The sequence below is a fragment of the Lepidochelys kempii genome, chromosome 2 (genome assembly GCF_965140265.1).
Source record: "Lepidochelys kempii isolate rLepKem1 chromosome 2, rLepKem1.hap2, whole genome shotgun sequence".
Lineage (NCBI taxonomy): Eukaryota > Metazoa > Chordata > Testudines > Cheloniidae > Lepidochelys > Lepidochelys kempii.
This window is the reverse complement of record NC_133257.1, coordinates 1,049,436-1,062,614: the sequence shown is the minus strand read 5'-3', so window position 1 is coordinate 1,062,614 and position 13,179 is coordinate 1,049,436. Positions and strand designations below refer to the sequence as shown.

Genomic DNA, 13,179 nt, shown 5'->3' with positions numbered 1-13,179 from the left:
GGCACCTTAGAGACTAACCAATTTATTAGAGCACAATCTTTCGTGAGCTACGGCTTCATAGAGAAGTGGGGACCATAAAGGCAAACAATAAAGAAGTAGGGATTTCACACCCACATCCATTGATAAGTGATTTCTTGCCAGACAGAATGCCGTAAAACAAAGTTTTCTTTAACCATCTTTATGTGGTGGTGGGGGGTGCTATTGGGACAGGAGCCTTCCGAACAGCCAGCCGGAGAGGACAGTGTTTTCATGTAACTTAGAAGGAATGCGGGGAGGTGACTTTCTGCGAAGGCCTCTGGCCTTGCGAGGGCGAGGGCGGAAGGGCTTTGTGGCCGGGTGTGGGAGGGCGTTCCATGGGGAGAGGCTCATGGACATTTGGGGTGGGGGCACACGAACAGGCGGTGGAGTGGGGCAGGGAAGGGAGGAGTCCAAACTGTCAATCTTCCTGCGGGCCTGTCAGCTTCACACAGCCTGCCAGCCCGGGCGGGGGGATGGACACAGGGGATGCGCCTGCCTCGGGATCCGTGGCACAGGCCGGAGGGGACACCGTGGAACAGCTTGCCTGGCAGTGGCTCAGCCACGTGGACACAGCAGCCCACGAGGTTTCATACAGGTCCCCTTGTTCAGTGTAACCTGCGTCTGCCCCACTGCATGGCGCTGGGTGCGCTGGCCTGGCCAGACCCTTCCCGGTGCTCTGAGGGCCTTATACCCCCCTCCCCGCCCCGGGCCAGGGCACCCCGTGGTGCGGTGCAGTCTGGGGTGCAGGGCCTGTGTGTCGGGGGTGAAAGGGCCTTCGTGCTTTCTGGCTGAGCGTGCTGCTGTTTGCATCAGGACACAAAGCGTGCCCAGGTGAGGCTCAGGCCGTCCTAGGCAGACCAGACCACTGCAGCCGTGAGGCAAGTGGTGAGGGAGCTGCAGGGGGTCCACAGCCTCTGACCTCCCTGCTGCGGGGTGGATCCCAGCTGCATCCTGCACACTGTCCCCAAGGGCCCCCTAACGCCTGATAGCCATTCCTGAGCGGTTCCCGGTCACCATGGTACAGAGGGAAACTGAGGCACAGAGTGAGGACGTGAGTTGCCCATGAGCATGCACGAGCAGGGCTGGAACTGGAAGTGGAACTGGGGCGGGGCTTGGCTCCAGGGCCCCTGCCGTGACTCGAGCTCCCCTGCTATAGGATGAAGGGACCAATCAGAGGAGCTTTCTGTCCCTTGCCTGCCCCAGCCCCCATGGGGCAGATGGGTAGGTGTTGGCCATTACTCACTGCCCCAGGCCTCAGTAGAACACGGAGCCTGGGGCACTTTATTTATGGAGCTGCTCATGTCTCCTTCCTTGAAGTCTCCTGCCGTATCGTGTGTCCTGGGGAACTCCCTGCCACTAGGTAGCAATGAGGCCAGGAGCAGGTTTTAGCAGAGGACCAGGTGCTTACCTGGAGAAAGAGCCCAATGGCTGTAACAGTGAGGGCTACAAACAGGGCACTAGTCCTGCTTGCCCCTGGCAAGTGCCAGCCCCTTGCTGTCTGGCTAGGAGGGACCATCCCAATGGGGTCTCCTCTCTCAGAGCCTGGCCTGGCTAGCTGCTGGGCTGCTCTGCCAGGCACTTCCTGGGATCCTGTGTCCACCAAGTCAGGGCTGCCTGGGGGAGAGCTCTGAGCTGGGCTGGGCCCCCCACCTGCGGCTCCCAGTGTGGGTCAGCTCTGCTGCAGAGACATGCAGGGTGTCATGTCGCCCTCTGGGGCTGTACTGCCTGGGCCAGGGTATGTCTGGGAACCAGAGGAGCATCGCTCATGCCTCTCTATGGGGCAGGGGCACAGGCCCTGGGGAGCTTGGGGGGGTCAGGCAGCACAGGGTGGGAGGGGCGCAGCGTGGAAGGGACAGGTGGCCCCTGGAGGCTGGCGGAGCAAAGGGGGTAGGGGAAGCAGGGGGTGCTTGAGGAGAAGGGCAGAAGGGTCACTGGGAAATGGGGGAGAGGAGCCCATTGAGCAAAGCAAAGATGCTCTAACCTGGAGCCTCCTGGCACCAGGGGCTCCCCTGGGCGAAACACCAGTGGGGCAGTAGCTCTTTGGGCACCCTGGGGACCTTCAGCCCTTCCCCCATTGCTGGGGGACACATGGCGCTGCCCCCCGCCTGGCTCTCCCTAGCCTCCTTTCCCCACAGACACAGCTGCCTGGAGCGGATCCTGCCGGCTGCTCAGCGCTTCCAGGAGTCTGTGGATTCCTTCCAGGAGTGGCTGAGTGCGACGGAGAGGTGCCTGGCCCAGCTCTGGCACGCCAACGGCTGCGTGAGCCACCTGCAGGCTGCCCACCAGCAAAGCCAGGTGAGGGCAGGAGGGTGGGTGTACCGGGCTGGCCTGGCTGGGACCTGTAGCCGGCCCTGCAGCATGGCCGAGCGGAGGGACAGGTACCAGGGCAGGAGCAGCCCCCAACGCCAGAGCCCCCCAGCCGTCCCTGCGCATGAGGGGGAGGAGTTGGGGGGTGGGCACCGAGGGTAGGGGCAGTGGGCACGTGGGGGGCAGTGCAGGGGCCAGGCTGTGGGGCTGGGCTGAGCAGTCCTGGTGAGTCTCACCTGTCGCTTTCCCTCAGGGGCTCTGCGAGGAGATTCGCTCCAGGCTGGGCGACCTGGAGCAAGCCCTGGAGTGGGGGCAGCAGGTGCTGGAGCTGGTGACAGGCAAGTGGCAGAGCAGCTGGCTGCTGAGAATTGGGAACTGCAGCCCCCAGGCCCAGACTGCCGAGTGGTGAATCCCTACCCCCCATTCCCCACTGGGGGGCGCTCGGATCCTACTGCCCTCCATTCCCCACTCGGGGTGCTCGGATCCCCCTTTGCCACATTCCCCACCCAGGGGGTGCTCGGATCCTACTGCCCCCCATTCTCCAGCAGGGGGTGCTTGGATCCTACTGCCCCCCAATTCCCCACCAGGGGCACTCGTCTCCCCCTTTTCCACATTCCCCACCGGGGAGTGCTCGAATCCCCCTTTCCCACTTTCCCCACCAGGGGACGCTCGGATCCTACTGCCCCCCATTCCCCACCGGGGGGTGCTCAGATCCCCCTTTCCCACATTCCCCACTGGGGGGGCTCAGATCCTATTGCCCCCCCCATTCTCTAGCAGGGCCACTCAGATCCTACTGCCCCCTATGTACCAGCAGGGGTGCTTGGATCCCCCCTTCACACATTCCCCATCAGGGAGCGCTCGGATCCGACTGCCCCCCGTGTACCAGCAGGGGGCACTCAGATCCCCCTTTCCCACATTCCCCACCGTGGGGCGCTCAGATCCTATTTTCCCCCCATTCTCCAGCAGGGGGTGCTTGGATACTACTGCCCCCCATTCCACACTAGGGGGTGCTCGGATCCCCCTTTCCCACATTCCCCACCGGGGGGGCTCAGATCCTATTGCCCCCCCATTCTCCAGCAGGGCAACTCAGATCCTACTGCCCCCCATGTACCAGCAGGGGTGCTTGGATCCCCCCTCCACACATTCTCCACCAGGGGGCGCTTGGATCCTACTGCCCCCCATGTACCAGCAGGGGGCATTCAGATCGCCCTTTCCCACATTCCCCACCAGGGGGCGCTCGGATTCTACTGCCCCTCATTCCCCACCATGGGGCGCTCAGATCCTACTGTCCCCATGTACCAGCAGGGGTGTTCGGATCCCCCATCCCCACATTCCCCACCAGGGGGCGCTCGGATCCTACTGCCCCCCCATTCTCCAGTGGGGGGGCGCATGGATCCCACAGCCAACCCCCCATTCTCCAGCAGTGGTTGCTCGGCTCCTCTCTCCCCACATTCCCCACCAGGGGGCGCTCAGATCCTGTTGCCCCCCCATGTACCAGCAGGGGTGCTCGGATCCCCCAACCAACCTCCCATTCCCCACCAGGGGGCGCTTGGATCCTACCGCCCCCCATTTCCCAGTGGGACGTGCTTGGATCCTCCAACCAAACTGCTGGGGGCTCCTACCCGGGGGCTCACCCTCTCACCCCCTCCTCCCCGGCGCGCTCTCTACAATCCGTTCCTGCTTGGGAGTGTGCTGAAATTTGCTTTTCCGAAACTGCTCACCCCAATTCACTCCTCCACCACAGGCCACCCCTGTCCCTTCCTTCCCTGTGTGCTCCACAATCTCGTCTGGATTGACTCGCCTCTGGTGCTCCCCTTGCCCCATTCCTGTCCCACTGCTCACCCTGAACCTCTCCTCCCCATGTGCTGTTCTCAGCCTGTTCCTCCCTGAGCGTTCGCTCGAATCAGCCCCTCTGGGGCTCACTTAAATATCTAACAATTCTAGGTGCCAACTTTCCAGGCTAGAGATCTGGCAGCCACTTGGGACCTTTGTGTCTAGACAGACACAGGAGACCTCACCGTGACAAAGATTAATTGATCACAGGAAAGACTGAGCCTTGTCTAGGTGCAGGGGATCCCGATCTGGACCAGTAATACACAGAATGGGCCCTTGGAAACGGACAAGCTTCCAAAGCGTAAAACAATTCTGAGCAAAACTGAATCTCAGGAAGTATTTAAAGAAGCAGTAACAATTATTTCTGTGTTCGTTTAGGTGATTTAGTATCAAATGCAAGGAAAAGCTGCGAAGCTGACAGCTGCGAGGACAAATCAGCAGTTAGGAAAGGCAGATAATTGACAATAGAAGCTAACGGTATCAGTGAAAAGTCTTGGGCCATGTGTGTAGCAGGAAGGAATGAAATCCCAGCAATGGTCTAGGTCTGATCCCAGGCAAGGAGGGCAATGCTGCAGGCATGATGCAGAAGAGGCAGACGTATTCAATAACTATTTCTGTTCCGTTCAGAAAGACGCAGGGGGAGGTATTCACATCTTACAGTGACCAGGGAATAGTGTCTCCCAGCTGTAACTAGGACGGATGGTAAATAGCAGCTACTCACCCTGTATAACTCTGCCCCAGGGGTATCATCCGCTTGGCAGAGGTGCTCACTGACCCACTAATGCTGATTTCTAGTAAATCTTGAAGAACTGGGGACTTCCCAGTGCGCTGGAGAAAGCTAAGGCAGTGCCTGTATTTTGAAAGCAGAAGTGACCTGATTAGCCTGACCTTGAGCTGGGCAGGTCATGGCAAGGCTGAAAGGATCCAGAGAGACTTAGAAGATGGATGCATAAGAAATACCAGTTCTCCGTGATTTCGACTGTGATTGTCAGTAATAATAGATTCATAGATACTAAGGTCAGAAGGGACACTGTGATCATAGGCGAAAAACCCCGAGGGCCTCTTCCAATCTGCCCTGGAGGAAAATTCCTTCCTGACCCCAAATATGGCGATCAGCTAAACCCTGAGCATGTGGGCAAGACTCTAAGATACCTGCCTCTGCTCTAGCCCCTTCATCAGGGCTCTGAGTGTTTCACAGAGCAGGTCGTTATCATAGAATCATAGAATATCAGGGCTGGAAGGGACCTCAGGAGGTCATCTAGTCCAACCCCCTGCTCAAAGCAGGACCAAACCCCAACTAAATCATCCCAGTCAGGGCTTTGTCAATCCTGACCTTAAACACCTCAAAGAAGAAGATTCCACCACCTCCCTAGGTAACGCATTCCAGTGCTTCACCACCCTCCTAGTGAAATAGTGTTTCCTAATATCCAACCTAAACCTCCCCCACTGCAACTTGAGACCATTACTCCTTGTCCTGTCATCTGCTATCACTGAGAATAGTCTAGATCAATCCTCTTTGGAACCCCCTTCAGGTAGTTGAAAGCAGCTATCAAATCCCCCCTCATTCTTCTCTTCCGCAGATTAAACAATCCCAGTTCCCTCAGCCTCTCCTCATAAGTCATGTGTTCCAGTCCCCTAATCATTTTTGTTGCCCTCCGCTGGACTCTTTCCAATTTTTCCACATCCTTCTTGTAGTGTGGGGCCCAAAACTGGACACAGTACTCCAGATGAGGCCTCCCCAATGTCGAATAAGGGGAACGATCACGTCCCTCGATCTGCTGGCTATGCCCCTACTTATACATCCCAAAATGCCATTGGCCTTCTTGGCAACAAGGGCACACTGTTGACTCATATCCAGCTTCTCATCCACTGTAACCCCTAGGTCCTTTTCTGCAGAACTCTGCCTCGCCATTCAGTCCCTCGTCTGTAGCAGTGCATGGGAATCTTCCGTCCTAAGTGCAGGACTCTGCACTTGTCCTTGTTGAACCTCATCAGATTTCTTTTGGCCCAATCCTCCAATTTGTCTAGGTCCCTCTGTATCATATCCCTACCCTCCAGCGTATCTACCACTCCTCCCAGTTTAGTGTCATCTGCAAACTTGCTGAGGGTGCAATCCACGCCATCCTCCAGATCATTAATGAAGATATTGAACAAAACCGGCCCGAGGACCGACCCTTGGGGCACTCCACTTGATACCGGCTGCCAACTAGACATGGAGCCATTGATCACTACCTGTTGAGCCCGACAATCTAGCCAGCTTTCTCTCCACCTTATCGTCCATTCATCCAGCCCATACTTCTTTAACTTGCTGGCAAGAATACTGTGGGAGACCGTGTCAAAAGCTTTGCTAAAGTCAAGGAACAACACGCCCACTGCTTTCCCCTCATCCACAGAGCCAGTTATCTCGTCATAGAAGGCAATTAGATTAGTCAGGCATGACTTGCCTTTGGTGAATCCATGCTGACTGTTCCTGATCACTTTCCTCTCCTCTAAGTGCTTCAGAATTGATTCCTTGAGGACCTGCTCCATGATTTTTCCAGGGACTGAGGTGAGGCTGACTGGTCTGTAGTTCCCCGGATCCTCCTTCTTCTCTTTTTTAAAGATGGGCACTACATTAGCCTTTTTCCAGTCGTCCGGGACCTCCCCTGATCGCCATGAGTTTTCAAAGATAATGGCCAATGGCTCTGCAATCACAGCCGCCAACTCCTTTAGCACTCTCGGATGCAACTCGTCCGGCCCCATGGACTTGTGCACGTCCAGCTTTTCTAAATAGTCCCTAACCACTTCTTTCTCCACAGAGGGCTGGTCACCTCCCCTCCATGCTGTGCTACCCAGTGCAGCAGTCTGGGAGCTGACCTTGTTCGTGAAGATAGAGGCAAAAAAAGCATTGAGTACATTAGCTTTTTCCACATCCTCTGTCACTAGGTTGCCTCCCTCATTCAGTAAGGGGCCCACACTTTCCTTGACTTTCTTCTTGTTGCCAACATACCTGAAGAAACCCTTCTTGTTACTCTTAACATCTCTTGCTAGCTGCACCTCCAGGTGTGATTTGGCCTTCCTGATTTCACTCCTGCATGCCTGAGCAATATTTTTATACTCTTCTCTGGTCATTTGTCCAATCTTCCACTTCTTGTAAGCTTCTTTTTTGAGTTTAAGATCAGCAAGGATTTCACTGTGAAGCCAAGCTGGTCGCCTGCCATAGTTACTATTCTTTTTACACATCGGGATGGTTTGTCCCTGTAATCTCAATAAGGATTCTTTAAATACAGCCAGCTCTCCTGGACTCCTTTCCCCCTCATGTTATTCTCCCAGGGGATCCTGGCCATCAGTTCCCTGAGGGAGTCAAAGTCTGCTTTTCCGAAGTCCAGGGTCCGTATTCTGCTGCTCTCCTTTCTTCCCTGTGTCAGAATCCTGAACTCGACCATCTCATGGTCACTGCCTCCAGGTTCCCATCCACTTTAGCTTCCCCTACTAATTCTTCCCGGTTTGTGAGCAGCAGGTCAAGAAGAGCTCTGCCCCTAGTTGGTTCCTCCAGCACTTGCACCAGGAAATTGTCCCCTACACTTTCCAAAAACTTCCTGGATTGTCTGTGCACCGCTGTATTGCTCTCCCAGCAGATATCAGGGTGATTGAAGTCTCCCATGAGAACCAGGGCCTGCGATCTAGTAACTTCCGTGAGTTGCCAGAAGAAAGCCTCGTCCACCTCATCCCCCTGGTCCGGTGGTCTATAGCAGACTCCCACCACGACATCAGCCTTGCTTCTAAGCTTCTAAACTTAATCCAGAGACTCTCAGGTTTTTCTGCAGTTTCATAGCGGAGCTCTGAGCAGTTATACTGCTCCCTTACATACAGTGCTACTCCCCCACCTTTTCTGCCCTGCCTGTCCTTCCTGAACAGTTTATATCCATCCATGACAGTGCTCCAGTCATGTGAGTTATCCCATCAAGTCTCTGTTATTCCAATCACGTCATAATTCCTTGACTGTGCCAGGACTTCCAGTTCTCCCTGCTTGTTTCCCAGGCTTCTTGCATTTGTGTATAGGCCCTTGAGATAATTTGCTGTTTGTCCTGCTTTCTTAGTATGAAGCAGGAGCCCTCCCCTTTCGCGCTCTCCTGCTTGTGCTTCCTTCCGGTCTCCCACGTCCCCACTTACCTCAGGGCTCTGGTCTCCCTCCCCCGGTGAACCTAGTTTAAAGCCCTCCTCACTAGGTTAGCCAGCCTGCTTGCGAAGATGCTCTTCCCTCTCTTCGTTAGGTGGAGCCCGTCTCTGCCTAGCACTCCTCCTTCTTGGAACACCATCCCATGGTCAAAGAATCCAAAGCCTTCTCTCCGACACCACCTGCATAGCCATTCGTTGACTTCCACCATTCGACGGTCTCTACCCAGGCCTTTTCCTTCCACGGGGAGGATGGTCAAGAACACCACTTGCGCCTCAAACTCCTTTATCCTTCTTCCCAGAGCCACGTAGTCCGCAGTGATCTGCTCAAGGTTATTCTTATCATTACCCTAAAGGTACAGGTGAGCAAACTGAGGCACAGAGAGGGAAAGAGACAAGGTCACCCAGAAAGCCAGGGGCACAGCCAGGACAAGAACCCAGGTCTCCTTAACCCCAGTGTGGTGCCTGGTTGATGTAATGTGCTGAACCTTCTGTAAGACGGGTGACTTAGTCATGCTGGACACATTAGCACTGTCCAAACACATTAGCACTGTATAACATGAAGGTGGCACCAATCCATTCGAATTCTCTGAGAGGGTCGACAAGCATATGGACAAGGGGGATCCAGTGGATATAGTGTACTTAGGTTTTCAGAAAGCCTTTGACAAGGTGTCACGGAGTCCCTGGGCGATGCTCTGGAACTGCTCCCCATGAAGCCAGTCAGGACTCTGGGGCAGTCGCCTTTCTGTGAGCAGCCTGTCTTCAGGACACACAGCTTACCCGGCTTCCACCTTCCTGGGTCTGACCTCGGAGCATTCAGCCTCGTCTGCCCCTCCGTGCGCTTCCCCCAGCGAGTCCGCTCAGGCGGGGCTCCTGGGGAAGCCAGAGGGTCCGGCACCCCAACTTCGCAGTCAGACGTGACTCTCAGCCAGCCAGTAAAACAGAAGGTTTATTAGACGACAGGAACATGGTCTAAAACAGAGCTTGCAGGTGCAGAGAACGGGACCTCTCGGCTGGGTCCATTTTGGGGGGCCGTGAGCCAGACAACCACGTCTGCACTTCACTCCATGTCCCAGCCAGCCCCAAACTGAAACTCCCTCCAGCCCCTCCTCCTCTGGGCTTTGTTCCTTTCCTGGGCCAGGTGGACACCTGATTCCTTTGTTCTCCAACCCTTCAGCTTTCACCTTGCAGGGGGGGAAGGGCCCAGGCCATCAGTTGCCAGGAAACAGGGTGTTGGCCATTCACTGTGTCCAGACCCCTGCACACACCTGCCCTCTAGGGCTCTGCAATGATCATACACCCTTACCCCACCCCCTAGATACTTAAGAACTGCAAAGGGGAAACTGAGGCACCCCCACAATATTCGGAGGAAAGATTAAGAACAGGCCCACTTCGTCACACAAGGTCCCTCACCAAAGGCTCTTAAGCAAAGTAAGCTGTCATGGGATAAGAGGGAAGGCCCTCTCATGGATTGGTAACTGGTTAAAAGATAGGAAACAAAGGGTAGGAATAAATGGTCAGTTTTCAGAATGGAGAGAGGTAAATTGTGGTGTCCCCCAGGGGTCTGTACTGGGACCAGTTCTATTCAACATATTCATAAATGATCTGGAAAAAGGGGTAAACAGTGAGGTGGCAAAATTTGCAGACGATATAAAATTACTTAGAATACTTAAGTCCAAAGCTTACTGCGAAGAGTAAGGGATCTCACAAAACTGGCAACAAAATGGCAGATGAAATTCAATGTTGATAAACACGAAGTAATGCACATTGGAAAACATAATCCCACCTATACGTATAAATTGATGGGGTCTAAATTAGATGTTACCACTCAAGAAAGAGATCTTTCAGTCACTATGGAGAGTTCTCTGAAAACATCCACTCAATGTGCAGCGGCAGCCAAAAACGCTAACAGAATGTTGGGAATCATTAGGAAAGGGATCGAGAATAAGGCAGAAAATATCACATTGCTTCTATATAAACCCATGGTACGCCCACATCTTGAATACTGTGTGCAGATGTGGTCGCCCTATCTCAAAAAAGATATATTGGAATTGGAAAAGGTTCAGAAAAGGGCAACAAAAATGATTCGGGGTCTGGAATGGCTTCCGTATGAGGAGAGAGAAATAAGACTGGGACTTTTCCCCTTGGAAAAGAGACAACTAAGGGGGGATATGATAGAGGTCTATACAATCATGACGGGTGTGGAGAAAGTAAATAAGGAAGTGTTATTTACTCCTTCTAATAACACAAGAACCAGGGGTCACCCAATGAAAAGAATAGGCAGCAGGTTTAAAACAAACCAAAGGACGTATTTCTTCACACAACGTACAGTCAACCTGTGGAACTCCTTGCCAGGGGATGTTGTGAAGGCCCAAAGTATAACTGGGTTCAAAAAAGAACTAGATGAGTTCTTGGAGGATAGGGCCATGAATGGCTAGTAGCCAAGATGGGCAGGGACACAACCCCATGCTCTGGGTGTCCCTAAACCTCTGACTGCCAGAAGCTGGGACTGGACGACGGGATGGATCACTTGATAATTACCTTGTTCTGTTCATTCCCTCTGAAGCACCTGGCATTGGCCACTGTCAGAAGTGGGCTAGATGGACCACTACTCTGACCCAGTATGGCCGGTCTTATGTTCTTATGTCCCATATTAGTTGAATTACAAATTAGTTAATTGACAGAGTGCAAAAAATAATAATTGTACATAAGGAGAGACGTCATCCACTGGGGCTGTTTCTAGTGGGGTCCCACCGGGACCTGTTCTCAGCCCAGGGTGGTTCAGAGTCTTTATCAGTCCCCTGGAAGAAAAGATAAACTCTTTGCTGGTGACATCTGCAGGTGGCACAGAAGTGGTCAGTAATGCTGGGGACAGGTCAGCTGGATGGCTTGGGGAGATGGGCTTGAGAACAATAGCTGTTTACGACCGACCGGAGAGGAAAGACTGGGGGCAGTACCTGGGATGCAGGTCACGCCCGGGGAGGAGGCCACCACTCTCTGAGCTAGCCGACAAAGGTTTGTCGAATCTGAAGCGAGAGAAATGCAGCCTAGAGCTAAGGGGCCGTGGTTAGCAGTGATGGGACGAGCCCGCCCAGGGCCCTGGTGGATTCTCCGTCACCTGGCGCATGGGAACCCAGCCTGGATCTTTCAGAAGCTCTGCTCTAGCTCAGCCAGGCGCTGTGGGCTCAGGGCAGGGACGAGGGGGCTCTCCCGAGCGGCGGAGGAGGTCAGATCAGAGGGTCTGTGCTCCTGCCTGACTTCCGAATCCCTCGGCAGGGGAGGAAGCCCAGGTGGCCCAGGAGAAGATGGAGTCCCTGAGGATGAGGTATCTGATCATGGGGCAGAGCAGCGGCGATATCCGGCAGCGGCTGGCGCAGGCCCTGGAGGCCTCGTCCCGTGTAGACGCTGCCCAGGAGGACCTGGCTCTCTGGCTGGGTCGAATGGAGAAGGAGCTGGCCTCTGGGGACAGCCAGCCCGGTGACAGGCCGCACCGGGTCAGTGCCAGTGACGGAGAAAAGGTACTGGGGGCAAAGGTGAGGGAAGGGTTCAGGATCCCTCCAGGGCTGAGACTCCACCCCCGTCCCTGATCTCGCCTCACGCCTCTCGTGGGCACACGCGGGCCAGTGTGGGAACGTTCCAGCCAGGCGAATCGCCCCGCCAGCTTCCAAATCGTACCCAGGCCCCTGTCTCCCCAGGGTGGGTACTTGGGAACGCGCCACTCCCGCCCTGCAGCACCTTGCGCACGCCCCACTCCCCCCGCAGCACCTCGCGCGTCACCACTCCCGCCCTGCAGCACCTTGCGCACGCCCCACTCCCCCCGGCCAGGCAGCACCTCGCGCGTCACCACTCCCGCCCTGCAGCACCTTGCGCACGCTCCCCTCCCCCCGCCAGGCAGCACCTCGCGCGTCACCACTCCCGCCCTGCAGCACCTTGCGCACGCTCCCCTCCCCCCCCGCCAGGCAGCACCTCGCGCGTCACCACTCCCGCCCTGCAGCACCTTGCGCACGCTCCCCTCCCCCCGCCAGGCAGCACCTCGCGCGTCACCACTCCCGCCCTGCAGCACCTTGCGCACGCTCCCCTCCCCCCCCGCCAGGCAGCACCTCGCGCGTCACCACTCCCGCCCTGCAGCACCTCGCACACGCCCCACTCCCCCCGCAGCACCTCGCGCATCACCACTCCCGCCCTGCAGCACCTTGCGCACGCCCCACTCCCCCCCGCCAGGCAGCACCTCGCGCGTCACCACTCCCGCCCTGCAGCACCTTGCGCACGCTCCCCTCCCCCCCCGCCAGGCAGCACCTCGCGCGTCACCACTCCCGCCCTGCAGCACCTCGCACACGCCCCACTCCCCCCGCAGCACCTCGCGCATCACCACTCCCGCCCTGCAGCACCTTGCGCACGCCCCACTCCCCCCGCAGCACCTCGCGCGTCACCACTCCCGCCCTGCAGCACCTTGCGCACGCCCCACTCCCCCCCGCCAGGCAGCACCTCGCGCGTCACCACTCCCGCCCTGCAGCACCTTGCGCACGCCCCACTCCCCCCGCAGCACCTCGCGCGTCACCACTCCCGCCCTGCAGCACCTTGCGCACGCCCCACTCCCCCCGCAGCACCTCGCGCGTCACCACTCCTGCCCTGCAGCACCTTGCGCACGCCCCACTCCCCCCGCAGCACCTCGCGCGTCACCACTCCTGCCCTGCAGCACCTTGCACACGCCCCACTCCCCCCGCCAGGCAGCACCTCGCGCGTCACCACTCCTGCCCTGCAGCACCTTGCACACGCCCCACTCCCCCCGCAGCACCTCGCGCGTCACCACTCCCGCCCTGCAGCACCTCGCACACGCCCCACTCCCCCCGCAGCACCTCGCGCATC

The 13,179-nt window shown here is 56.6% G+C and overlaps 1 protein-coding gene across 3 annotated transcripts in view; it reads left to right on the top strand.

Moving 5' to 3' along the window:
- The window catches only part of LOC140906229 (microtubule-actin cross-linking factor 1, isoforms 6/7-like), a 150,793-nt gene that overhangs the window by 69,753 nt on the left and 67,861 nt on the right, over positions 1-13,179 (top strand). For all 3 annotated transcript variants that reach the window (XM_073329791.1, XM_073329790.1, XM_073329789.1), the window contains 3 exons: positions 2,154-2,313; positions 2,579-2,663; positions 11,590-11,831. In XM_073329791.1, coding sequence (XP_073185892.1) covers positions 2,154-2,313; positions 2,579-2,663; positions 11,590-11,831 — 487 coding nt within the window. The remainder of the gene's footprint in view (positions 1-2,153; positions 2,314-2,578; positions 2,664-11,589; positions 11,832-13,179) is intronic.